Below are 23,666 nucleotides of genomic sequence, written 5' to 3' on the forward strand. Positions count from 1 at the left end.
CCATAAATGCTAGACATTTGGGGACAGAAATACCCCCACCCCCTTGTAGCTCCCCCTCTGCACATGATCCTGATTCAGGTCAAAGAGGCCAATTCAATGTGACCAACCAGGAGTAGGCCGCAAAGGAAGAGGTTCAATCTGAGGAAAAAAGGCACACTCGAACCACCGCTGTTGTGCATATGGTTTTATTGCAACTATTTGCTGGTATAGTACACTGACATGTCCCTCGTATTCAACGGAACTGACACTTTTGTTTAGTAGGAATTAGTTTCAGATCAAGCCACAAAGCAGTGCCAAAGGAGACTTCTCCACACACCGAAAAGAAAAATAAGGTGGGAAGGAGGGAGAGAAGGATGGCTTAAATGCACAGAATACAACCCCAATTGAACCCCAGGGCCAAGAAAACACAAGGCCCAAACGTCCTGGACAGCCTGCTGCACATTGAAGAGAACCCTGTTTAACTAAAGGAAAGCACACATTTTGAATTCTCCCTCCAAGTGATCGAATTAGCACCAGGAGGCTAAGAGTGTCTCTTGCCTCATTGAATACAATGGCATTTTGACCCTAGACAGCACATAGTCCTTCAACTTTGAGCAGGAGCTGAATTGCTTCCACTCCTTTTCTTTGTGAGGAATTTGGAGTCCATGGATGTCACACAGTCCAGGAGTGCTCAATGGCCCAGTACATTTATCTCCCCATTTCCAGAAAGGGGGGGGGGGGACAGACAAAGGAGGGGATGTTTTGCCCACTGCCACACTCGTTTCCATTTCTTTCAAAGCCCTCTCTCTGCCTCCTGAGTGTCAAAAGCAGCTGCACAATTCATCCCAGGCAAAAGGCATTAAGCCCGGTCCAACCCTGAAACTTTGGCTTCCCAATCTGCATTTCAATACTTTTTGCTTCAAAATGAACTGAACCCATTGCTTCATTAAAATGCCCTAAAGCCCACCCCCTCATCCCAGAAACAAACCTATTCTGCCCCCCGTTTAAATACCTTTTTTTTTCTATAGCAGCAAAAAAAAAAACACAAAAGCAAACAAAGAAACCAGGAGGCCGAGTCAGTCTGTTAGGAGGGTCACTTGGTGTGGACGACTGAAGTGCTGAAGAGCAGCTTTTGCTTCTGCTTCTTCTTCTTGCCTCTTTTTTGCTCTGCAAAGGAACAAGAGTCAAGCCTTAGGTGGCCTTTGGTAGGAACACCTTGCCAGAGTTGCTAAACTAGATGAATCACGCCCCAAATGCAACCCCATCTTGGTGTCGGTATAATCTCCACATTTGAGTATGGCCGTGGTCTAACTAGGTTTGCTATACTTTCCTTTGCTCTTTAAGATCAAAAAGTACTCCTGAGGCATGGCCACCAATGCCCTTGCCATTTAATAAATAATAATAATAATAATAATAATAATAATAATAATAATAATAATAATAATCTTTATTTATACCCCACCACCATCTCCCCAAAGGGGATTTGGGGCGGCTAACATGAGGCCAAGCCCAGAATTACAATACAACAAAAGAAAAGAAAATACAAACAGCAAATAATAACATCAAAATAAAATACATAAAATAACAGAAAATGAAATAAACAGATGCAAAATAATGTAATGAAGAAATAAAATACAAGCACGGTGGGTGGGCCAAATGCACAGAATAAGATTGATAAAACCCTTGGTGAGATAAGTATGTGTCTGTGGGGGAGATCAGAAGGGGCGACCAATGGGATTGAGCCTTCATTAAAGACAAGGAAAAGTGCATTATGAGGACAGAACTGTAGTTGGGATGAACATGACATGGGGATATGTGTTCACTCGTCAAAGCCACGCCTGAAGAGCCAGGTTTTTAGGTCTTTCTTAAAGGATGACAGGCTGGGGGCTTGCCTAATCTCAATAGGTAGCGAGTTCCAAAGGCAAGGGGCCACAACGGAGAAGGCTGGGACAACGGGAGCCTTAAGAGGGAGGGAGTGATGATTGCGTCAGGATTAAGGAGCTGAACATTGTTCCTCCACTTACCCAAGTGGTGGTCGGAAGTGGATGGTTTGTCCAGTTTTAGGAAGGCTGCCTCAATAGCTTGGCTGAAGGAATTCTGGAAACTAGGCACAGGAACACGGTCCGAACTATCGCTCTCCCCATCGCTGTCCACTGGAGCTGGAGGGGCCAGGTTAGCATTCTCTGGAAGGAAACAACCGCTTGTTTCTGAAAGGAAACAACTGCTTTTAGCTCACTGGAGGCAAACAGATCACTCCCACAAGCACTGTACCATGGAATGGATACCCACATAAAGGCAAAGACTTTTTATTCTGATAACAATCCTAATCTGAGCCTCCTTTTGGTTATCAATGCTAGGCTTTTTAAAAAACTTAATTTTCCTGCCTCTTTCTCCTGTCATGCCACCCAAAGATATGATTAAAAAGTTAGCCTTCTGACTGAAAAAGAAAGGCAGGATCCAAGCGGAGATAATGCTCCGAGTCTTGAAAACCCCTGCCTCTTGAAGACACCCCACCAGAAGACTCTGTCAGTCGCTCACCTTTCTTCTTTGGCTGGGAAATATTCCAAGTATCTGATTTAGCTTTTCCATCCCTCAGCATCTGACAAGAAAAGAGATGTCTTTGTAAGGGGCTAACCACATGTTTAGAATGTCAACAGCTTTGAAACATTGTGTGGACTGCAGGATGTAAATCTGCCAAATAATTCCTCCCAAGCCAAGCCAGACACAAAGCGGGAGGGGGCACACACCTCCGCAAATGAGGGGAGGGCCATTTCCTCCTCCAGGTTCCCAGGACCGAAAGAAGGGCTGCCAGGGCTGGTGGCAGAAGACAGCGGAGTCAGCAAGGGCTCTGTAAGGAGGAAAGTTGCACGCTCAAGATTCAAACGGCAAAGAGGAAGCCCATGAAAGAGAAACTATCGCTATCTGCTTTTCAAGCACAGCTGGAGAGTCATCTGACAGCTCTTTCTCAAATGAGTGCAGAGCATAATAATAATAATAATAATAATAATAATAATAATAATAATAATTTATACCCCGCCCTCTCTCCCTGGAGGGACACATCGCATACTTAATTCTGGAGGCACTTGGTTGCCCACCTGGTTGAGAAACTGGGCTTCTGCTCATGGAAGACATCAGAGGGACGCTCTGGTTCTCAGTACCATCCGATTCTCCTGAACATGCACTGAAGGCAGGGAACTGCTGCAGATTCTCCAAAGCAATACGGACCTCTGGATCTAAGCAAGCAAACAAAAAAAAAAACCCTTAAGCTCCATCTTTATGACAGTCCTGTTAAATCAAGAACATCTCCTGGGACCACCAGAGTCCACGCAAGGAACTGATCTGGGTTCTAGATCCCACTATACGCAAATGTGCAACCATACTCCTCCTTGGCTATCATGCCAGACTAAATGGCCAAAGACAGGCACAAGGAAGCCTTTAACACCCTCAGCCCTTGCATTCAAAAGAACAGAAAGAGACACAGAACCAACTTAAGAATGCCACTTACACTTCCCCTGTTTTTTATTTTCCTCCATTTCAATTCTGCGCTCCCGACGTCGCTCATCGCGAGCTTTCTTCTGTCTCAGACGCTTCCTTTTTTCAATGTCATCTAAGAGACATTTGGAGAGTCAGAGGACTAAAAGCGAAATCAAGTTTTCACTAACTTCTCGGCAGCCCCTCATCCCTCCCAGCCAGTCCTTTCAAAGCTCAACCCAAGAATTTTGACTTTTAGGTTTAATGGTTCTACTGCATTTACAGCTTCCCCAAATTTACTAAACCCAACAATCCCACTGTCATTAGCTACTCCCTCTTCTCTCAACACAAGCCACAAATATATGAGCAGGAACTCTTCGACTACGGCTGAGGACAGACAAAGGAACAATGTACAATGGAAACAGAAATGAGTGCTCACCTGAAAACATTTGCATGGTTTCTCTGGAGATAACAGGGGGCTTCAGGGCCAGTTCGCAAATACTGAACTCGCAAGTGAGAGGCAAATGGCAAAGATAACGATGGCGCTGACGCACATCCTGCAAAAAGGAGCCAGGGTTTAAGAGAATGCATTTTCCCAAGTCGTCCCGCAAGCAAGAAAGGTGGCTTATTTATTTATTTCCAATCAAAAGCTCTGCCTAAATTAGTATAAAACCAATAAAAACAGAAGGAGCACAAGTGGCTAAATATCTTTTGACCAAAAATGGGGAACAGCAACTGCATTGTCTGTAGCCCCCAGCAATTATTCCTCTGTACATGAGGCAGGGCATAGTGGACAAGCATACAGATGCGGAGTTGTCTGTTCTGCTCCAGAGTCACACAAGGTGGAGGATTCTTTTAGGTAGTGCCATTTTGCCAGGTTGTCAGAAAGGTGGTCAGCTCTAATAAGTCAAGTGCTATTTAGCTTCTATTCTCAATTTATTTATTTGCAACATTTCTACCCTGCTCTTCTCAACCCCGGGGGGACGGGGGACTCAGAGCGGCTTATATTTGCAACAATTTGATGCTACAAATATAACAAATAACAGCAATATAAAACAACAGAACAATAGATTAAAAACAATTAAACATTATTATCACAGTCATATAGTCATTTCCATTATTATCACAGCCATATAGTCCAGTTCAATGTCCAAAGTCCTATCATGCCTGGTTCCAAAACCATGATTTCAGTTTTTTCCTAAAGGGAAGAAGCTGACCTGATCTCACTGGGGAGCAAATTCCACAGGTGAGGAGGTCAATACCGAGAAGGCCCTGTCCCTCGTCCCCACTAGACGTGTCTGCGAGGCTGGTGGGACCGAGAGCAGGGCCTCCCAGTTGATCTTAAACTACGAGGTGGAATGTAGAAGGAGATACGTTTGGACAAGTAAGCTGGGCCAGAGCCGAATAGGGTTTTATAGGCCAAGACCAACACTTTGAATTGTGCTTGGAAATGGACCGGCAGCCAGTGGAGTTGACATAACACGGGGTGGTATGCTCCCTGTATGGTGCTCCAGTGAGTAATCAATTATACATGGCTGGAAGCTGCTGTAACAAGAATAGGTATACAAGTCTACAAAATTATTCAGTGCATCCAAACCCACCCCCCACAGGCTGCCAGGAAGGGTCTGAGGAAGGTACCAAATAAAGTTAGCTTCCCACAAAGGTCTGGGGAAAAATATGTAAGCGCCTGTGTCTCAAATGCAGCTAATTCCAGTGGCCTGGCACAACGGAGCCCACTAAAGTCACTACTGGAATGAGAAGTATTGCTACCTCGGTCATGGAGTAACCAGATATTTCCACCACGGTGGCAGTGATCTTCTCAGGACTCTTCTCCAGGCTGCCGTACTCCTGGACAAGACAGCGGACATTCACTGGGTGGAGGTACAGGCACTGTCCATCCTCAGCTGCAGGAAGGGGAGAAAAGACACAAGTTATTGGAAGCACGGGAAACAGGGCTACCCTCTACGTCCACCTGACAGCAGCCCCAGGTTTCACCACACATTGCCTGCTCCCACTGCATATAATTCCTGTTGAAATGCGGAGCTCGGAGACACCACAAGAGGCCAGTCAGGGTTGGAGGTCAATGTCGGTGCAACGATTCAGATGCTAACCTTCTCCAAGAAGGAGTACAACGACAGCTTAACATCCCACTAACCTTGGTAGAAGTAGTAGAAAGGGGAGCTACTTGGGTGACTGCTGCTGAGTGCCGTTCTAGATTTCCCAGGAGCAGATTCAGCCAGACAAGATTTTTTCACTTCACTCAGATCCAGTTCAGGCTCTTCCTTGTTGTCCACCGCAGACTCTTCCATTTCCAATGGGGGTTGAATCCCGCTGGCAGAATCCGTAGGAGGAGACTTCATAATTTCTTCATCAAATGCAGAGAGGTATTGTATAACGCACTGCTGAAATTGAAAAGAGTTAGCAGCCATCTTTGTCGTCCTGTTGGAGCCACAAGAACCTCTGCTATAGAATGCCACTGTGCCCTAAAGCATCTCTGCCACCACTTCCTAGGGATCAGTCTGGAAAAGGGAGATTTGTTTAACATAGTTTTAAGACGTACTACTCAAATTAGGATTACTCCATTCCAAAGACCTTCATGGCACCAAATTGAGACACACTTGGGGGTCATACCTTTTTTTCCTGGGATATTGCTGCTGCTGCTATTTCCTTGTCAGGCAGCTCCATCACAACCATCTCTTCCAAAGCTGCTGTGGCGCTGACAACACCGGCATCGTTGCTTGTTCCTGTCAGCAATATGCCCTCTCGGTCCTGAAGGCCAAGCCAAGCAGCACCATGTTATGCACACAACAATTTGGGTCCTACTTTGCTTATCCTGGTGTACCAGAGCTATACACTTCTTCTGTCAGCTTGACAACAAGAATAACAGGAAGTCTTGCCCATTATAGCATGTCGCAATATTAAACTTTGATATTTGGGACTTTTTCCTCCCCAATGAGTTGGTGATCATGATGCTCCAGCATCAACTAAACCCAAATACAGCCAAATTCTCCAGAACAAGGCATCTGGCTGCTATAATATCTCTCTTCTCCCTTTACTATGCAGTAAAGCTAAAAAAATTCACTTGTAGGATCCAAGGCCCAATGCTGAAATTGCCAGAAGTCTTCCAAGGAACCATGATCAAACATTGGCTTCTGTCACATATCTTAGCAAAGGTAAAGGTTTCCCCTTGACATTAAGTCTAGTTGTGTCCGACTCTGGGGGGTGGTGCTCATCTCCATTTCTAAGCCGAAGAGTCTGAGTTGTGTGTAGACACCTCCAAGGTCATGTGATCGGTATGACTGCATGTAGTGCCATTACCTTCCCGCCGGAGCAGTACCTATTGATCTATTCACATTTGCATGTTTTTGAACTGCTAGGTTGGCAGAAGCTGAGTCTAACAGCGGGAGTTCACCCTGCTCCCAAGTTTCAAACTACCAACCTTTCAGTCAGGAATTTCAGCAGCTCAGCGGTTTAACCCGCAGTGGCAATATTGAAATACAGTTCTGGGAACTCAGAGCAATAATAAGAATACATGTATTACCTGCTATCTTGACAACTACTGGTTCAAGCTATTTTTCTGAGCAGAATCCTTGCTTATATGTACTCGATTTCCCCCCATAATTCTGCTAAAACAAAGGACTGCATAAAGGAAATGCTTAAAGGAATCGATATTAACAGACATCATGCTACAGAACAGAGAATACACTGGAGACCTCATTCCCTGTGAAATCTCGAGGGCATTCACCTTCAATTCCTGGATGGCAGCTTCAATGAAACATGCTTCAGGTGTGTGCTTGTCCTCTTCGTATTGACGCAGGAGAGCAGCCTTCTCCTCCAATATCACCTGCTGCAGCACCTGAGCCTTTGAGGCCAGAAGCAGCTTTGAATACTGGCTGTGTTGTTCATCTGGACAAAGAGGAACACGACATAGAATATTAGGATGATTTTCTTCTTCTGAAGGGAGGCTTAGAGATAATATGATGGGCCTTTGAAGAACCACTGCCAAGATCTTGGCAGCAGGATGCTTGCAATGACTGTCTTCCATTCAAAGCACACCTCTTTCTCACTCAAGAGGCCATGACACCCTTGACACTCACCTCCTAGGTGGATAGGCTGTGTCACATTGGTCAGCTTGGACTTTGGCTGGGCAATCAAGACCCCTTTCTCCCGTTGCATCAGCTGCATGGTAATGGTGTCCCCGACTGCATACTGATGGGTTTCCAGAGCGACAACACTGTGAGGCAAGGGAAGCACTAAGTGACAGGAGACTGGCCGCATGAGGCAAAGGTGGCGCCCGCTTCAAGAACTGCTTTACCTTTTCAGGTCCTTCTTGTGGACCGAGCTGTAGCAGATGGGGCATTTACTCCAAGTCTTCTCGCTGAGAGACAGGTAATGCAGGATGCAGGCCCAGCAGAAAATGTGCCCACAGCGGGTGATCTTGGCAGCCGTGGGCGGGTACAAGCAGATTGGGCAGGAGGGCACTTCATGGCTGCAAATCCGCTGGAAAGTGCCAAAAGAATCTGGTGTATCATTCTCCATAGCAGGCTTCTTCAACCTGCAGTCCTACAAATGTTTGGGCATTCAATTTCCAGAAGCCTTAGCCAGCTTGTTCAATGGTCAGGAATTCTGGGAGCTGGAGTGCAAAACATCTGGAGGGCAGCAGGTTGAAGAAGCTGTTCTATAGATCTATTGGGAGCATCTTCCCCCTTGGAGCCAGAATGAGAATCATAAGGTGCTACAAACGTTGCTGGGTGGCAACTCATCTACCCTTGCCAGGATAGCTAATGGTGAATAACCACCTGAAGCCTAACCCTGCCAAAACACAAGTGTGTGCTTTTCACCTACACAACCGTGAAGCCAACAGCAAATTGAAAGTTACCTGGGAAGGTCAAGAGCTTGAACACTGTTTCCATCCTAAATATCTCGGTGTCACTTTAGATCAAACACTAACATATAGGAAACACTGCATGAACGTCCTGCGGAATAACATCCGCAGGACGTCCTGCAGAAACTTACTGGCAGCACATGGGGTGCAGACGCAAAATTAATAAGAACATCAGCCCTGGCCTTGTCTTGCTCAACTGCCGAGTATGCCTGCCCTGTTTGGAATACGTCTGCCCACACGAAGAAGGTGAACATAGTATTGAACAAAACATGCAGAATAATCACAGGATGTCTTAAACTTACACATTTTGATAAACTAAAGCTAGCTGGCATTGCCCCCCTCCCCAATGTGCGACGGGAAGTTGATGCTAACTGTAAGAGAAATAAGGTTGAACACTGTGAAAGCCATCCACTGCATGGCTATCAGCCTCCTCCCAGTAGACTCAAATCAAGGAAAACCTTCATGAGAACCACCACTCCTCTTAACGTCCCCCCAGCAACAGAATGAGTATCCCTCTGGGCAGCTAAACCAGGAAATCCCAATTGAATGGCCCCCACGAGGGTCTTCCTCCAGGAGCAAACCAAGAATGGGCAACCTGGAAGTCCCTGAACAGACTCAGAAGTGGAGTGGGCAGATCAAAAGACAACCTGGTAAAATGGCACTACCTAAACAAATCCCCCACCTTGTGTGACTGTGGAGCAGAACAGACAACTCCGCATCTGTATGCTTGTCCACTATGCCCTACCTCATATACAGAGGAAGAATTGTTGGAGGCTACAGACAATGCCGCTGCTGTTGCCCGTTTTTGGTCAAGATATTTAGCTGCTTGTGCTCCTTCTATTTTTATCCGTTTTATACTAATTTATGCAATGCTTTTGATACAAAATAAAAATAAAATTTCCCCTCTGCCCACAAACACACACGTTTCTATAACTTGTTCCCAGACTGCCTTGTATGAGGATAACAACAACAACAACAACAACTTTATTTATATACCGCTCTATCTCCCCGAGGGGACTCAGAGCGGTTTCCAAGTAACATCATCAATACATACAAAGAAAACAACATAAACTTAAAATTAACAAGAGAATATAATCATAAAAAATCACAATAGCACATATATATTTAAAATAATCCTGCCTGTTCAAGGCAATTTATAAGGCTGGGTCGAGGCTAGTGCAATTTGTAGAGGGCCCGGGAAATTAGGTACAATGCTATAGCAGGCAACAACAATAGGTAAAGTCTATGGCTGTTCATTTTCGGGGCCTAATAGGAGGAAGTAAACTGGGTAATTGGTATAAAAAGATATGGCTATATTCAACAGCATCTGGGGCTGAGCTAGAACTAGTCGTTCTCAAAGGCTTGTTTAAAAGATAAAGCTCAGCAACAGGTTCATTTAGAAAATAAGTGGCCACTAATAAAGACTTTTAAGGCAAGCTGGTTCCTACTAACCACTTGTTCCACAAAGTCCCAGTTGACCAAGGTGTCTGGATCAGAGAAGTGGACTGTGTAGTCCTGGTCATCGCTCACCACAAACTGGCAACTGAGAAAAGAAACCAAGGCTTTGAAACAGATAATCCCATATAACAATGATCTGAATAGAATTTGGGGCGACATGGTCCGGCTAAGCAAGAGATTGAATTGCAATGATCTATGACAACATTAAGAGCGGTAGGATGACATCTGATTCCAAAAAGTCAAGCTTAAGCCAAAGGGCAAGTAAACAGGGCAAGTATCTCCACTGCTCAAATAGTTACCTCTGAAAGGTTGCTCTCAATGCATCACAAATCCAGTTACCATACATTTATAGAAGACTTCTGATGTTTATATACATCTCCAGGATCAACTAACTGCACATTAAAGCAATCCTAGGAATTTCTGGTTTTGAAATATTTTGGGCAAAGAATGAGGTCAGGACTGGCTTTCCCAATCACAGCCTTGTCACTCTATGTAGCACATTTACCCTCATGAGCAAGGAAAGAGATTCTGGAGTCATACCCATGGTACAAGAACTATGGAAGTGGCAATGCAATGGATGAAAAACATTGAGGCTATGCCCCATGCAACTGTCTTAGGTCAAAACCTAACATTTCAATGTTATTAATATATTTCAAAAGATGGTCTTCTTTATAAAGTATAATTATGGCCCTAGAACTGGGACACTGGAGTGCCACTAAACTCCACAGATACGGATGGCTGGCCACCTCTCTGAGGTATCCAAGTATGGACCCACTCACTTGGCCTGAAGAAAGAGCTCCTTGCTGAAAGGCTTGTTGCCCCACTTGTTCCTTCTCCCCCAAGTGCCACGGCCGCTCCCATCAAAGTGGCCAGCCTGGCCACGAGGCTCAAAGGTAAAATTCAACAAATGGTTCAGGTTAATCTTCTTGGGGCCAGAAAACTGGGCAGGGCTGAACTCTGCCCGTTGGGCCTCTGCTACCTAGAAAGACAGATCAAAAAAGCATTTGCAAAGGGCCACAGCACGGCCTTTCTGCATTCAGCATTGAGACACTTACACTGGAAATGTGCCTCCCTGCATCTACTCATTTTTTGAAACGTTTATTATTATTATTATTATTATTATTATTATTATTATTATATTGTTTACCCCACTCCCACCATCCACCCCTTCCCCCTGGACATACAATTTATACAATAAACTACAGAAATTGCATTTGAAATATCAGTCTTAGTCTCAGTTTTTCCACTCCACATCTTAAAACATTATCTAAATAATTCCTAACTGGATCCCACATGGTCTTAATTATTATAACATTTTCTATTTTGTCTATGTTGTTCAATTTACAATTTATTATTTCCACATTTAGCATATTTACTAGGGTTGAATAGGTTCGCTCAGATGTGGCGTAATTGAGGGAAAAAATCTGATGTTTTGTCTTCCAAAAGGACTTCTGCCACATTTCCATGAGGCTGTAGTCCCCTATAGTTTCGACTCACCTTGCACAATTGATTTCAGGGATGCGGAAGTTAGTTGGAACTATGATTAAGCATTTTTAATGCAAATAAGCCTGCTGGGAGGCGAAGCCTAAGCTGCTTGCCTCACTGTCAATCACAGGTCACGTTTTGGGGAGGGGAGGGGTTTGCAGCATCCGGCAGCCATTGATGTATAAACCCAAGCACATGGCTGGAAGGCTCATTGGCAGCCAGGGAAGGGAGAGGGAAGATTGGACCATAGTTGCTGCTGCTGCTTGTTGCTGTTGGGTGTGGGGTGAAGAAAGGGTTTGGAGCCAGAGGAAAGGAGTTTTGGATAACGGAGGAAGGCAAGGCAGAAGGGATGATTTTGAGTGAGGAAGGGTTTGGAGTCAGAGAATAGAGAGAAAGAAGGAAAAGTTTGTTTGGGAGGCAGGGAGAGGGTGAAATTAATAAAGTCATTTCTGGAAACGTCTTTTTTGCTCACCACTAAAGCTTTGCTATTTTTATTGGGGTCGCTCTCTTTTTCTGGGGTCTATATTTTGAACATTTCTTAACAGTCCTGTTCCAAAGAAGAAGGAAAAGTGTGTTTGGGAGGAAGGGAGAAATTAATAAAGTGATTTCTGGAAACTTCTTTTTTGCTCACATGTCCTAACATGTTGAAATTTGGTATGCTAACAGAATAGGATGTGTTGTAGCAGTATATCAAGTTTCATCAAGATTGGTGTAAAAATGAGGGAGGGAGAAGACCCTGGAGTTTCCCTAGTGCCAGTGCTGTTTTCCACGTATTGCATCCGCCATTAATAAAGCGATTTGGAAGTTTCAGAAAGTTCCAACTTTTTTCAGAAAAATTCAGGAGTGAATTGAACCTTTCACTTTTTTTTTTTAATCAACAAAGCCTAATATTTACTATATAGTTATGCCAATTTGTCAGAGTCCATTTTATCTTTCCAGCCCCTGACTAAAACAATTTGAGCACACGCTATTAATTTGTCAATCATTCTTTCCTTTTGCACATTATACACTCCTGGTATTCTTGCACGTAATACATTTTTATTGCTATTACTAGCTGTCCCCTGCCACGCGTTGCTGTGGCCCAGTCTGGTGATCTGGAAAATCAAGTAATGAGAAAGTGTTGGTTTCTAATATATGTAATTCCTTTATGCTTGTGAGTAAACAGTATTTCTTGTTGTTTCTTTGTCAGTGTTGATGTGGAGAGTGTCTGGTGTGCCTACTCTGGAATATGCCACATATCATAGTCCTTCTTTAAGGGTCTCTTTCAAATCTATGATACTATGTCTGTGTGTGAGAGAGAGAATCATATGTATCTATCTATATTTATGACTGGATGGCTCTTTGTCAGGAGGGCTCTGATTACATTTTCTTGCCCTGGTGAAGAGAGTTGGACTGGATGGCCTTAAGTATTTTCTGTTGGTCATGGGGGTTCTGTGTGGGAAGTTTGCCCCATTTCTGTCATTTGTGGGTTTCAGAATGCTCTTTAATTGTAGTGAACTATAAATCCCAGTAACTACAAATCCCAAATGTCAAGGTCTATTTCCTCCAAACTCCGTCTGTGTTCATATTTAGGCATATGGAATTTTTGTGTCAAGTTTGGTCCAGATCCATCGTTGTTTGAGTCCACAGTGCTCTCTGGATGTAGGTGAACTACAACTCCCAAACTCAAGGTCAATGCCCACCAAACCCTTCCAGTGTGTTCTGTTGGTCATGGAAGTCCTGTATGCCATGTTTGTTTGAATTCCATCATTGGTGGAGTTCAGAATGCTCTTTGATTGTGGGTGAACTATAAATACCAGCAACTACAACTCCCAAATGTCAAGGTGTATTTCCCTTAAACTCCACCTGTTTTCATATTTGGGCATATGGAATATTCGTGCCAAGTTTGGTCCAGATCCAACATTGTTTGAATCCACAGTGCTCTCTGGATGTGGGTGAACTATAATTCCCAAACTCAAGGTCAATATCCACCAAATCCTTCCAGTTTTTTCTGTTGGTCATGGGAGCCCTGTGTGCTAAGTTTGGCTCAATTCCATCACTGATGGAGTTCAGAATGCTCTTTGATTGTAGGTAAACTATAAATCCCAGCAACGACAATTCCCAAATGACAAAACCAATTTTTTTGAGTGGAGGACATAAATTGGACTGTTAGGTGTCTTGTGTCCAAATTTGGTGTCAATTCCCCCAGTGGTTTTTGAGTTCTGATGGTAGCACGAACTAACATTACATTTTTATTTATATAGATTATGATAGATGATTTGAAGATTTAACATTCTATTAATTTCTCCCTCAACCATTCTCCAATATGCCTGTACTCGGTCACATTTCCATATCATGTGATTAAATACACCTCTTTGTTTACAACCATGCCAACACTTGTCCTTTACCCCTGGTAAAAAATGTGAAAGTTGTGCAGGAGTCCTCTACCATTTTCCTTTACATCTTCCTTCTTGCTTCCCTAAGTACATTATATTTTTCCTTTGCTATATTATTTATTTCCCTTTGGATATCTTCCCTCTCAATTTCCATATCCCTTTTCCACATTTGAAATATTTTCACTATTATTTCTTCTTTTACTGTTAATATTTCTTTGTTCAAGTTTCCTGCCACTTTTTTCTCCTCTCTCAAACATTTCCTAATAATCTTCTCAAATGGACTGTCCTATTCCCTAATTCTCTCCCTCCGTCTGTAAATATTTTGTCTTATAGTCTATCTCTGCTCCTCTCCAATTCTGATTTTTTTTTGCTCTAAAGGATTCTCATATTCTATGTACAAGTCCTCAACTAATATTTTCTCTCTTCTTTCAATTGATCTCAATACTCTACCTCCTTTTACACCTCCCTGCATCTACTCAACTATTTCCATGAGCTTTTTCTTTACAAACCTGCTTTTAACTAGTCAGCGAGTGGCTGATGCATGGAAGAACAATTCTCGGTGTCAGCTTTCTTCCCCAGGAACTGCGTGCTTATTATGTTTAAATGACTTGATGTATGTCACTTTGGGATGCATGGCCCAACAGGAAGCTTGGATAAAGGCCACTTAAACAAACATGCGCAAAGCTACAGGGAATCAGCTACAAAGGTGTCTGCATCAAATGTTTTAATGGAAGAAGCAGCATCAGCAGATGAAGTAACAGACAGCAACCCTCAAACCAATCAGCTGCTTGACTTTTATACCTCAGAATGATTCAATTAGGAAATGTGTTTCCACTGAATAAATTCACAAGCCAAGCCTCCGGAATAATTTTCATTCACTCCAAACCTATAGTGAGTGCAACTACACAGCGCGACATGAAGTCAACCTGGTATTTATATGTTTAGTATAGCTTTTTAACACATAATCATCAAGTTGGAAGAGACCCCAAGGGTCATCCAGTCCAATCCCCTGGCATTTACATTCCTTCTTTGCAACCATTAATATTGTAAGTGAAACACACTAGCTTCATCAATGCAAATCAGTAATGTCTTGGAAACATGTCTTCACTCTGACTATATAAAAGTGAAGCTTACTCATAATGCCTACCATCATATCCAGTGGAAGAAGGGAGTAAAAGCACTTAACCGGATCCCTGTATGTACTAAGCATCCATGCTTTCCTATAAAATACCAGGTAAACATTCACACGTCTTTCTATAGAAAACGAATCTCTATATAACCATATAAATGCGTGTTGCTCTCACCTCATCTCGTCTTCCGCCATTAGAAGAAGTACTAAAAGGCTTGCCGCCGCTGCCCTGTCCTCTCTGAGGGGGCACCTTATTAAAAGCTTTGCTTTTCTGTGAAGCGGAGCGACGGGACTGGCCCGAGAAGCCCTCATTTTTGGGATACGAGACTTCTCGCTTACGGTTATAACGCTGTTTGGATCCATTCGCATTTTTTCCATCTAAAAAGAGAGAAGGCTCAATGTTAACAGTGAAAGTAATGAGAATGGAAAATGGGGTCCTAATTATGCTGTTCATGAACTCAATCTTAATTAAAAGGCAGTCCTTTTAAGTCAGGTTGCTTCGAGCATGTCACAGCAATAGCTGGCCATCAAGGACTGGTGAAATTTAATTTTAAATAGCACACAAAATCATTCAGACTCCTAAATATATCCCAGACCAAGGGATCCAAACATTGTCAACAGTACTGAAAGCTGCTATGAAGATCAACAGAAATTACTCAAGGTGACCAAAGAACTTGGACCCACGACTGGGGCCTTTGTGTACACTGCAATCCACATTCATTTACAAAATATGTTTGGGAAAATATTTGCCTTTTCAATTGCATCTGCAGGTGGAAAGTTTCTTCCCTCAGCAACATGTTGTGAAAACTACAGCACAAAGTTAGCTTTCCTACCAATAATCCCCTCTAAATGTAATTATTTAGCCAGCAAAGTGGATTTCTGTCACTATAATAATATCAAGCATCATAAAGAAAGAACCCACTGCTAGGCCACGTTGACGCTGAATATAAACCGCATACATAAGATCTCACCACAAGGAGTCTTTCACACACAGACCAATAAAAATTATGAATTCTGAACAAAAAAAATGTATTTTCTTATGTTCACGTCTACCAACAGATTTTGTTTAATTCATAATTACTTTGTGATTGCATGAATGCAATGTTCTATTAACATATCAAATGTATACAAAGGCACCTTCAAATGACTGAGAATGCCTGCAATTTAGTCTCCTACGGGATCGTTTAACCCCCAAGAGAAGCCAGGGTCTTTTTGAAGACTCCTTGACAAGTAGGGCGTTTGGTGATGGCCGACCCATAAGAGACCAGCCATCCTACAACAGGAGAACTGTCACACTGACCTTAATAGGATTACTGGATTACATCATGAGGCTCCGCCATTTGCACTGCTGCCTAGGCAGATTACAACACAATCAGTGTTTGCACACACGGTCACGCCATGCAAGGAAAGAAAGTACCCCTAGCTCCACCAAAAGCCTGTTATCATGACGCTACATTCCTTACAAGCAATAACTATCAACTCCCATCAAAAGACCTTAGTTTTCGTCATAAACGTGAGGCTGAGAGCCATGGAACTTCCTTCAACAAGAAGCTCTCCTGGCCCTCTCTTTGTTGTCCTGCTGGCAAGCAAAGGCGCTTATTATTTACACAGGCTCTGAGCTGTCCAGAGGAGGTTTTCATGACGAGGTGGAAGTCTTTCCCTTCTTGTTATGCTTCAAAAGATTTTTCAAAATACTGGACTGACTCAGTTTTACCATACTGACTTGAGTCTCATGCACACCTCAATGTTCAAACACTGAAAACAAAAAATAAAAAAATGATTTGTTGTCCAATGTAGGGCGCAGCGGTAAAAAGTGTGCATTACAATTGCTGCTTGCTTAGAATTTCCTTTTTAAAAACAAGTGTTAGAAGACCAAAGCTTCCAGCAATGGAAAGGAAAACCTTGGGATGGATTTATGCTGTAGAATGGTTCTACTTCAATTGCCTTGGTTCAGTGCTATGCAGTCATGGGGGCTGTAGTTTTACAAGGTCCCGAGCCTTCTCTGCCAAAGAATGGTGATGACTCACTAAACTACAAATTCCAGGATGAAATAGCATTGAGCCATGGCCATTAAATTAGAGCTGAGATCCCTCAAATAGGAGCTCTAGGTCCTCCTGAATCTGCTTCCCCTTTTGTTTTGGTTCAGCACTAAGGGCCCTATATTCTAGAATATCAATGTTGAAAATCCCACATTATCTGAGTGTGGACTCAGATAACCCAGTTCAAAGCAGATATACTGGGATATAGGGCTATCTGGAAGAGCCCTAAGATTACCATATCACACAGATCTAATACACACCCCAATTTCAGTAAGGGAATTTCGCCAAAAAAAGGTGAGTATTACACTTGAAGAAATAAGAGTATTTTTTACTGTTCTCCAATTCATATCAAACTGGTTTTAGTAGGATTTCAATTTCTGTAACTAATTTATGCATTGGGAGAAAAAGAGTGAGGGTAGAAATAAAATTAGAGATGGCATTATCATGCCTCTTTCTGAGAGACTGCATTTACTGTTATCAGTATTTATATAAATCACAGAAAGGGAAGGGAGGCCTGAAACCATGGGACTCCTATTGCACTTTGTCTGGAACATTCAGGCCAGCAGATGCAATTCACCTTAATATACTGCTAAGTCAATCAAAAATAGCCGAATGAATTCCAAAAGTAGTAAAGATAAGATGTAGAGACTTTTGCTATTAAAACATCATCCCAAGTAAATAGAAAGCCTGACATCTCTATGGGTCTGCTTCAGAGTAAGCACAGCCTCTAGCCTGAGATGCAACATTTGCAGAAGTACCAGGCCTCAAATAAGGGAAACACACTGGGAAAAGGATGCATTGGGTACTAATACCCAATATAGTATATTGGTTTGGACTCTTCCAGAGCGGGATCAACCATGGAAATCCACTGGGCAAGTCACCTTCTCTCAACATCAGAGAAAGGTGATGCTGGTAAAGATAGGTAAAGGTTTTCCCCTGACATTAAGTCTAGTCGTGTCCGACTCTGAGGGTTGGTGATCCTCTCCATTTCTAAGCCAAAGAGCCAGACTTGTCCGTAGACACCCCCAAGGTCATGTGGCCGGCACGACTACATGGAGTGCCATTACCTTCCCACAGAAGCAGTACCTATTGATCTACTCACATTTGCATGTTTTCAAATTGCTAGGTTGGCAGAAGCTGGAGCTAACAGCGGAAGCTCACCCCGCTCCCTGGATTCGAATCTTTAACCTTTCAGTAAGCAAGTTCAGCAGCTCAGTGGTTTAACCCACTGCACCACCGGGAGCTCCTTAACGCTGGTAAACAACTCCTGAATTAATCTTGCTATGAAACACTTGTGATTCGTTTTCTTTAAGGATGCCATAGGATGGGAATGACTTGAAGGCATGCAACAATACAACCCAGCAGAACCTGCTCTCATTATTGGACTATCACTGCTACAGTCATCATCAAAGAAATGCCCCACACTATACAATCTTGTTGCTCCAATAGCATATTACAAGACTCTGAAGTCAACTAAGATATTAAACTAAGACTCTAAATTTCTACAATATGGTGAGATATTTGAAATTGATTTAGCTCCAGTAAAAGGCAAAACTGTCAAGGGCAGTAGGGCTAAAAATTGACAGCTTAGGGGAACAATAACATCAGCAACAAAGGGATGGGGGAGAGAGCCACACATTCAACTCAAGGGCTCTGTGAGAGCTCACTAGGGGTTCTACCGAAGTCCAAGACTCAAAGAATATATTTTTTCACAAAAAACATAGCTATAATAATTTTAATTCAGGGGTTTCTTGATTGAGAAAAGCTCTACCAACCTCTCCCAACAAAGGCTGAAAGCTCCAGCAGCTGCTGACACCCATCTGCCCAATGCGCTTCTTCCACATGACAGTTTCTAGTGAAGCCTTTTAAGGACGTATGAACCGTCCTTGCTTTCACATTTGTCAAAAAGCCACTAGTTTAAAAAAAAATACCAAACAACTCTAAATGAACAAAAACCATGTTTTTCTGGAAAGAGCAGTTTCCTTGGAACCGGAATCCAAACCCTGGTACACAGCAAACATGAGAACGGGGTCCCTCTGAAAATTTATGAGGGGATATAAAGACTCTCATCTTATAGACATATATCATCTAGTGCGGATTGAGCATCCCTTATTGGGAATCCCCAAATCTTCCAAAATGGCCAAGGTCCCTTTTCCGAAAGGATCAATACACACAAGCTCGGTCTCATGTCATTCAAAATTAAATAAAAATATTCTGAATAAAATGACACGCAACTTCTTCTGTGTTTAGACTTGGGGAGGCCTCAAAGAAAATCTAGACAATCCAGAGTTGTTTCCTATGAAGGTGCCAAAGAACAGGAAATATGCATTTGGGTGAGGAGAAGGAAGCAAAGGGTGCATCTACACAGTCAAATTAGTCCAGTTTGATGCCCCTTCCACTGCCACAGGATTCAAGAAACTGAAGTGTGGAGGAAAGGTAAAACATTCCCAAAACTCCTCCTCCTGTGATTCTGTCGCATGGAGTCAAGGCATTCCTTTGATCATGAATGTGTCTCAACCTCTGGCCTTCCAGGGCTGTTGGACTTCAGCCTCCAGAGGCCCTGCCCACTGGCCAAGGCAGCTGGGGCTTCTGGGGAAAGAAGTCCAAAATACTCAAAGGACTAGAGTTTGACAGCCATCGCTGCACTAGGCCTCAGGTGTCAACAGGACCCAAAGAGAGAAGGGTTTACCAACACTCCCAGAATGCCTGCTCCTTGGTCACAGCAGCAGAGGCTTCTGGGGCCTGAAGTCCCAAATAATAATAATAAACTTGTGCCACAAATACCATTTGCCTGTGAGAAAGCACTGGTGGGATCACAAGCCTGAAAAGGTTACAGAAAATGAACATGTCAAACTACTCTGGGACTTTTGACTGACAGAGTTTTGGAGCACAATACTCCTGACCTCACAATTGTGTTAAAAATGGCTCCTCGATGTTGCAATCCCAGGTGACAGCAAGATTGAAGGGAAACAACTGGAAAAGCTGACACAATACAAGGATTTAAAGATCGAACTGCAAAGACTCTGGCACAAGCCAGTAAAGGTGGTCCCAGTGGTGATCGGCACACTGGGTGCAGTGCCTAAAGACCTTGGCCTGCACTTAAACACAATTGGCACTGACAAAATTACCATCTACCAGCTGCAGAAGGCCACCCTACTAGGGATCTGCACGCATTATTCGCCGATACGTCACACAGTCCTAGACACTTGGGAAGGGTCTGGCCTGTGATCCAATACAACAGCCAGCAGAGCGATCCTGTTGGCTGTGTACTAAATCTTGTTGTATTTCAAATAGTAATAATAAAACTTTATTTTTAACCTGCCCTCTCTACCCTAGGAGACCCAGGGCGGCTTCCAAAAAATAGAATAAAATGACAAACATTCAATGCCATGTGCAAGTAACCGACTAAATGAACAGACCAAGAAAGGAGATTCCATCTGAACATTAAGAAGAACTTCCTGACTGTGAGGGCTGTTCAGAAGTGGAACTCTCTGCCCAGAGTGTGGTGGAGGCTCCTTCTTTGGAGGCTTTTAAACAGAGGCTAGATGGCCATCTGTCGGGGGTGCTTTGAAGACAATTTTCCTGCTTCTTGTCAGGGGGGTGGACTGGCTGGCCCATGAGGTCTCTTCCAACTCTATGATTCTAAACAATTTAAATTAAGAATTAAATTACGGGGGCACAAATTAAGGATAAGGGGACGAGGGGGGGGGGGGGAACGGTATAATAATAATAATTATAAAGAAATAAAACATGTATAAGTGATAAAAGGTGTGTGATACAGTTATGTGTAGTATAAATTGTAATGGAAATTTAAAAATAATGGTAAGAAATATGCTTAAAGATGTTTTTGATATTTTTTCTTTTACTGTTAGATTGTATACAATATGACACACTCTTTTCTCTAAGATATTGTAAAAAGAGGGAAGAGTGTATGCGTATACATTTTGTTCAACAAATTTATAAATACAATCTAAAAAAAAATTATAAAACTAAAAAAAAGTTAAAATAGACAGTTCAAGTCACCAAATCCAACAACCTTAGCCAGACATACAATCAGGCCTCATCATAAACACATTCAGCGGTGAAAATCTGTATACAAGAAACGATCAAATGTGGCTCTCCACCTCAGGAGGAGGAGGAAATCCTGCTGCTTCCCCCACCCCCACCCCTCAAGCCACCTAAGAGGAGAAAGGGGACTGAGGAAGAGACGTTAAAAACACCTGTCTCCTGGCTGTTGCTTACTACATCTGCCTGCCACCTCGGGAAGAGAAGGAGGAAATCCTGCTGCTTCTCCCCCCCCCCCTTGCCCTCAAGCCACCTAAGAGGAGAAAGGGGACTGAGGAAGAGACTTTAAAAACACCTGTCTCCTGGCTGTTGCTTACTACATCTGCCTGCCACCTCAGGAGAAGAAGGAGGAAACCTTGGTGCTACTCTCCCCCCACCCCAGCTAAGAGGAGGAAGGGGACTGAGGAAGAGACTTTAAAAACACCTGTCTCCTGGCTGTTGCTTACGACATCTGCCTGCGACCTCGGAAAGAGAAGGAGGAAATCCTGCTGCTTCTTCCCCCCCCCCCCTCGCCGTCAAGCCACCTAAGAGGAGAAAGGGGACTGAGGAAGAGACTTTAAAAACACCTGTCTCCTGGCTGTTGCATACTATATCTGCCTGCCACCTTGGGAAGAGAAAGAGGAAATCCTGCTGCTTCTCCCCCCCCTCGCCCTCAAGCCACCTAAGAGGAGAAAGGGGACCGAGGAAGAGACTTTAAAAACACCTGTCTCCTGGCTGTTGCTTACGACATCTGCCTGCGACCTCGGGAAGAGAAGGAGGAAATCCTGCTGCTGCTTCTCCCCCCCCAAGCCACCTAAGAGGAGAAGGGGGACTGAGGAAGAGACTTTGAAAACACCTGTCTCCTGGCTGTTGCTTACGACATCTGCCTGCGACCTCGGGAAGAGAAGGAGGAAATCCTGCTGCTGCTTCTCCCCCCCCCCCAAGCCACCTAAGAGGAGAAGGGGGACTGAGGAAGAGACTTTGAAAACACCTGTCTCCTGGCTGTTGCTTACGACATCTGCCTGCCACCTTGGGAAGAGAAGGAGGAAATCCTGCTGCTTCTCCCCACCCCTTGCCCTCAAGCCACCTAAGAGGAGAAAGGGGACTGAGGAAGAGACTTTAAAAACACCTGTCTCCTGGCTGTTGCTTACGACATCTGCCTGCGACCTCGGGAAGAGAAGGAGGAAATCCTGCTGCTTCTCCCCCCCCCCCCCAGCCACCTAAGAGGAGAAGGGGGACTGAGGAAGAGACTTTGAAAACACCTGTCTCCTGGCTGTTGCTTACGACATCTGCCTGCCACCTTGGGAAGAGAAGGAGGAAATCCTGCTGCTTCTCCCCCCCCCCCCCTTGCCCTCAAGCCACCTAAGAGGAGAAAGGGGACTGAGGAAGAGACTTTGAAAACACCTGCTGTTCTAATTTCCGTAGGGAGGGAGTTCCTGAGGGAAGGCGAACCCCCTGGAGAGCAGGGTCGCACAAGGGCTTGGGCCTTCCACTCCCAGAGGGCCTGCTCTGGGGAGGCAGGGCCTTGGAAGCGCCACGGCGGCCGTGCCGGGCCTCCCATGGGGGGGTCCCAAGGGCCCTTGGCGAGGTGCGTTTCCCACCCTCGGGGCCCGGGGGGGGGGCGCCGGGAGGGCTGCCTTACCGCCCTTGGGCTTGGACTCTCCTCCTCCTCCCCCGGCTGGCCCGGCGGAGTTAGAGCGCGGCGGCTGTCCTTTGCCGGCGCCGGCCGAGGAGGAAGAGGAGGAGGAGGCTCCGCCGCCGCCCAGGCCGGAGCCGGAGGGGTTGCTCTTGTCCATCCTGTCGGGCGGAGGGTTGGCCGCCGCCGCCGCCGCTGCCGTCGCTGTGGCCGCCGCAACTACCACTGCCGCTGCCGCTGCAACCGCTGGGCTTCCCGGAGCCGGGCTCTGAAGCATCCAAAGGCGCCTCCGCGGCGCCGCTGTGGAGACGGAGAAGAAGCGAGAGCGGGGATGAGGACGCGAGGCCCAAGCCCGAGGCCAGGCGCATGGCCCGGCGGCGACGGGGTCGGCGCGGCGCGCTCCTCTCGGCCTCCCTCATGGCGACATCGTTGGCCTCCCGAAAAGAACCGAGGGGGCGGCGGCGGGACCGAGAGAGGGAGGCCGCCAAGACCAGGGGAGGGAGGGAAGGAGGGAGGGAAGGAGGGAGCCGCTCGCCGCCGCCGCCGCCGCCCAAGGGAGCCCCCCGGGCCGCCCAAACGCTGCCACCCGCCGCTGCCCCTTAATGGCGACGAGTCGCCAAACAGCAGTGCCCCGCCAAAGCCCCGGATGGCGGTACTTATAAGGAAAGGCGGGGCGAGCCTCGGCTGCAATGCATGCTGGAGCTTGTGGTCCCTTCCTCCGGAGAGGAATGAGAGCGGCGCCCAGCGGACGCTCCAAAAGGGACTACGCCTCCCGGCGGGCATTGTGTCGCGGCCCTTTGTGACGTCCAAGGAACGGGCTCCAGAGCTGCCCGGGCTCCAAAAGCTCCTCTTGTGGCACTTCGAGGGGGCGTCTCCCCTTCAGGCATGCGCAAACTTGGGCCCTCCACAATTCCTAACTGCCCAAGTGAAGGAGTTGGAGTCCAAAGTTTGCCCATGTCTGCTATAATGCATCCGATGAGTCTATTTTGGCCCTATAATGCATGTGACTGCTTCAGATGAGTCTATTGTTGTTGTTCATTCGTTCAGTCGTCTCCGACTCTTCGGAGACCTCATGGACCAGCCCGCGCCAGAGCTCCCTGTCAGCCGTCACCACCGCCCCTTCCTTCAAGGTCATTCCAGTCACTTCAAGGATGCCATCCATCCA

At 45.1% G+C, this 23,666-nt stretch overlaps 1 protein-coding gene across 3 annotated transcripts; it reads right to left on the bottom strand.

The window, feature by feature from the left end:
• Positions 1-169: 169 nt before the first annotated feature.
• RNF10 (ring finger protein 10) lies at positions 170-23,138 on the bottom strand. Of its 3 annotated transcripts, none has more exons than XM_067473293.1 (17): positions 22,508-23,138; positions 14,958-15,160; positions 10,573-10,772; positions 9,788-9,878; positions 7,766-7,950; positions 7,548-7,684; positions 7,196-7,356; positions 6,082-6,219; positions 5,606-5,849; positions 5,221-5,354; positions 3,890-4,007; positions 3,485-3,586; positions 3,075-3,212; positions 2,727-2,827; positions 2,518-2,578; positions 2,004-2,186; positions 170-1,146 (listed from the first exon to the last, which is right to left on the bottom strand). In XM_067473293.1, exons 1-17 carry the CDS (start codon positions 22,776-22,778, stop codon positions 1,073-1,075), a joined length of 2,541 nt encoding a protein of 846 aa, XP_067329394.1. In that variant the 5' UTR covers positions 22,779-23,138; the 3' UTR covers positions 170-1,072. The 3 variants fall into 3 exon arrangements, with proteins under 3 accessions (XP_067329394.1, XP_060641358.2, XP_060641357.2); XM_060785375.2 differs by having other exon boundaries at positions 2,004-2,162; positions 5,606-5,852; XM_060785374.2 differs by having other exon boundaries at positions 5,606-5,852.
• Positions 23,139-23,666: the final 528 nt, after the last annotated feature.

The sequence above is a fragment of the Anolis sagrei genome, chromosome X (assembly GCF_037176765.1).
Source record: "Anolis sagrei isolate rAnoSag1 chromosome X, rAnoSag1.mat, whole genome shotgun sequence".
NCBI classification, from domain to species: Eukaryota; Metazoa; Chordata; class Lepidosauria; order Squamata; family Dactyloidae; genus Anolis; species Anolis sagrei.

What these genes read in the sequence shown, in the direction of transcription:
- RNF10 (XM_060785374.2), bottom strand. Translation starts at nt 22,778, where the DNA reads ATGCTTCAGAGCCCGGCTCCGGGAAGCCCAGCGGTTGCAGCGGCAGCG. An exon ending in AGAGTCCAAGCCCAAGGGCG is followed by an intron (nt 15,161 to 22,507) that starts GTAAGGCAGCCC and finishes CTCTCTTTTTAG; the next exon opens with ATGGAAAAAATGCGAATGGA. An exon ending in CCCTCCCCTCATTTGCGGAG is followed by an intron (nt 2,579 to 2,726) that starts GTGTGTGCCCCC and finishes TTTTCTTGTCAG; the next exon opens with ATGCTGAGGGATGGAAAAGC.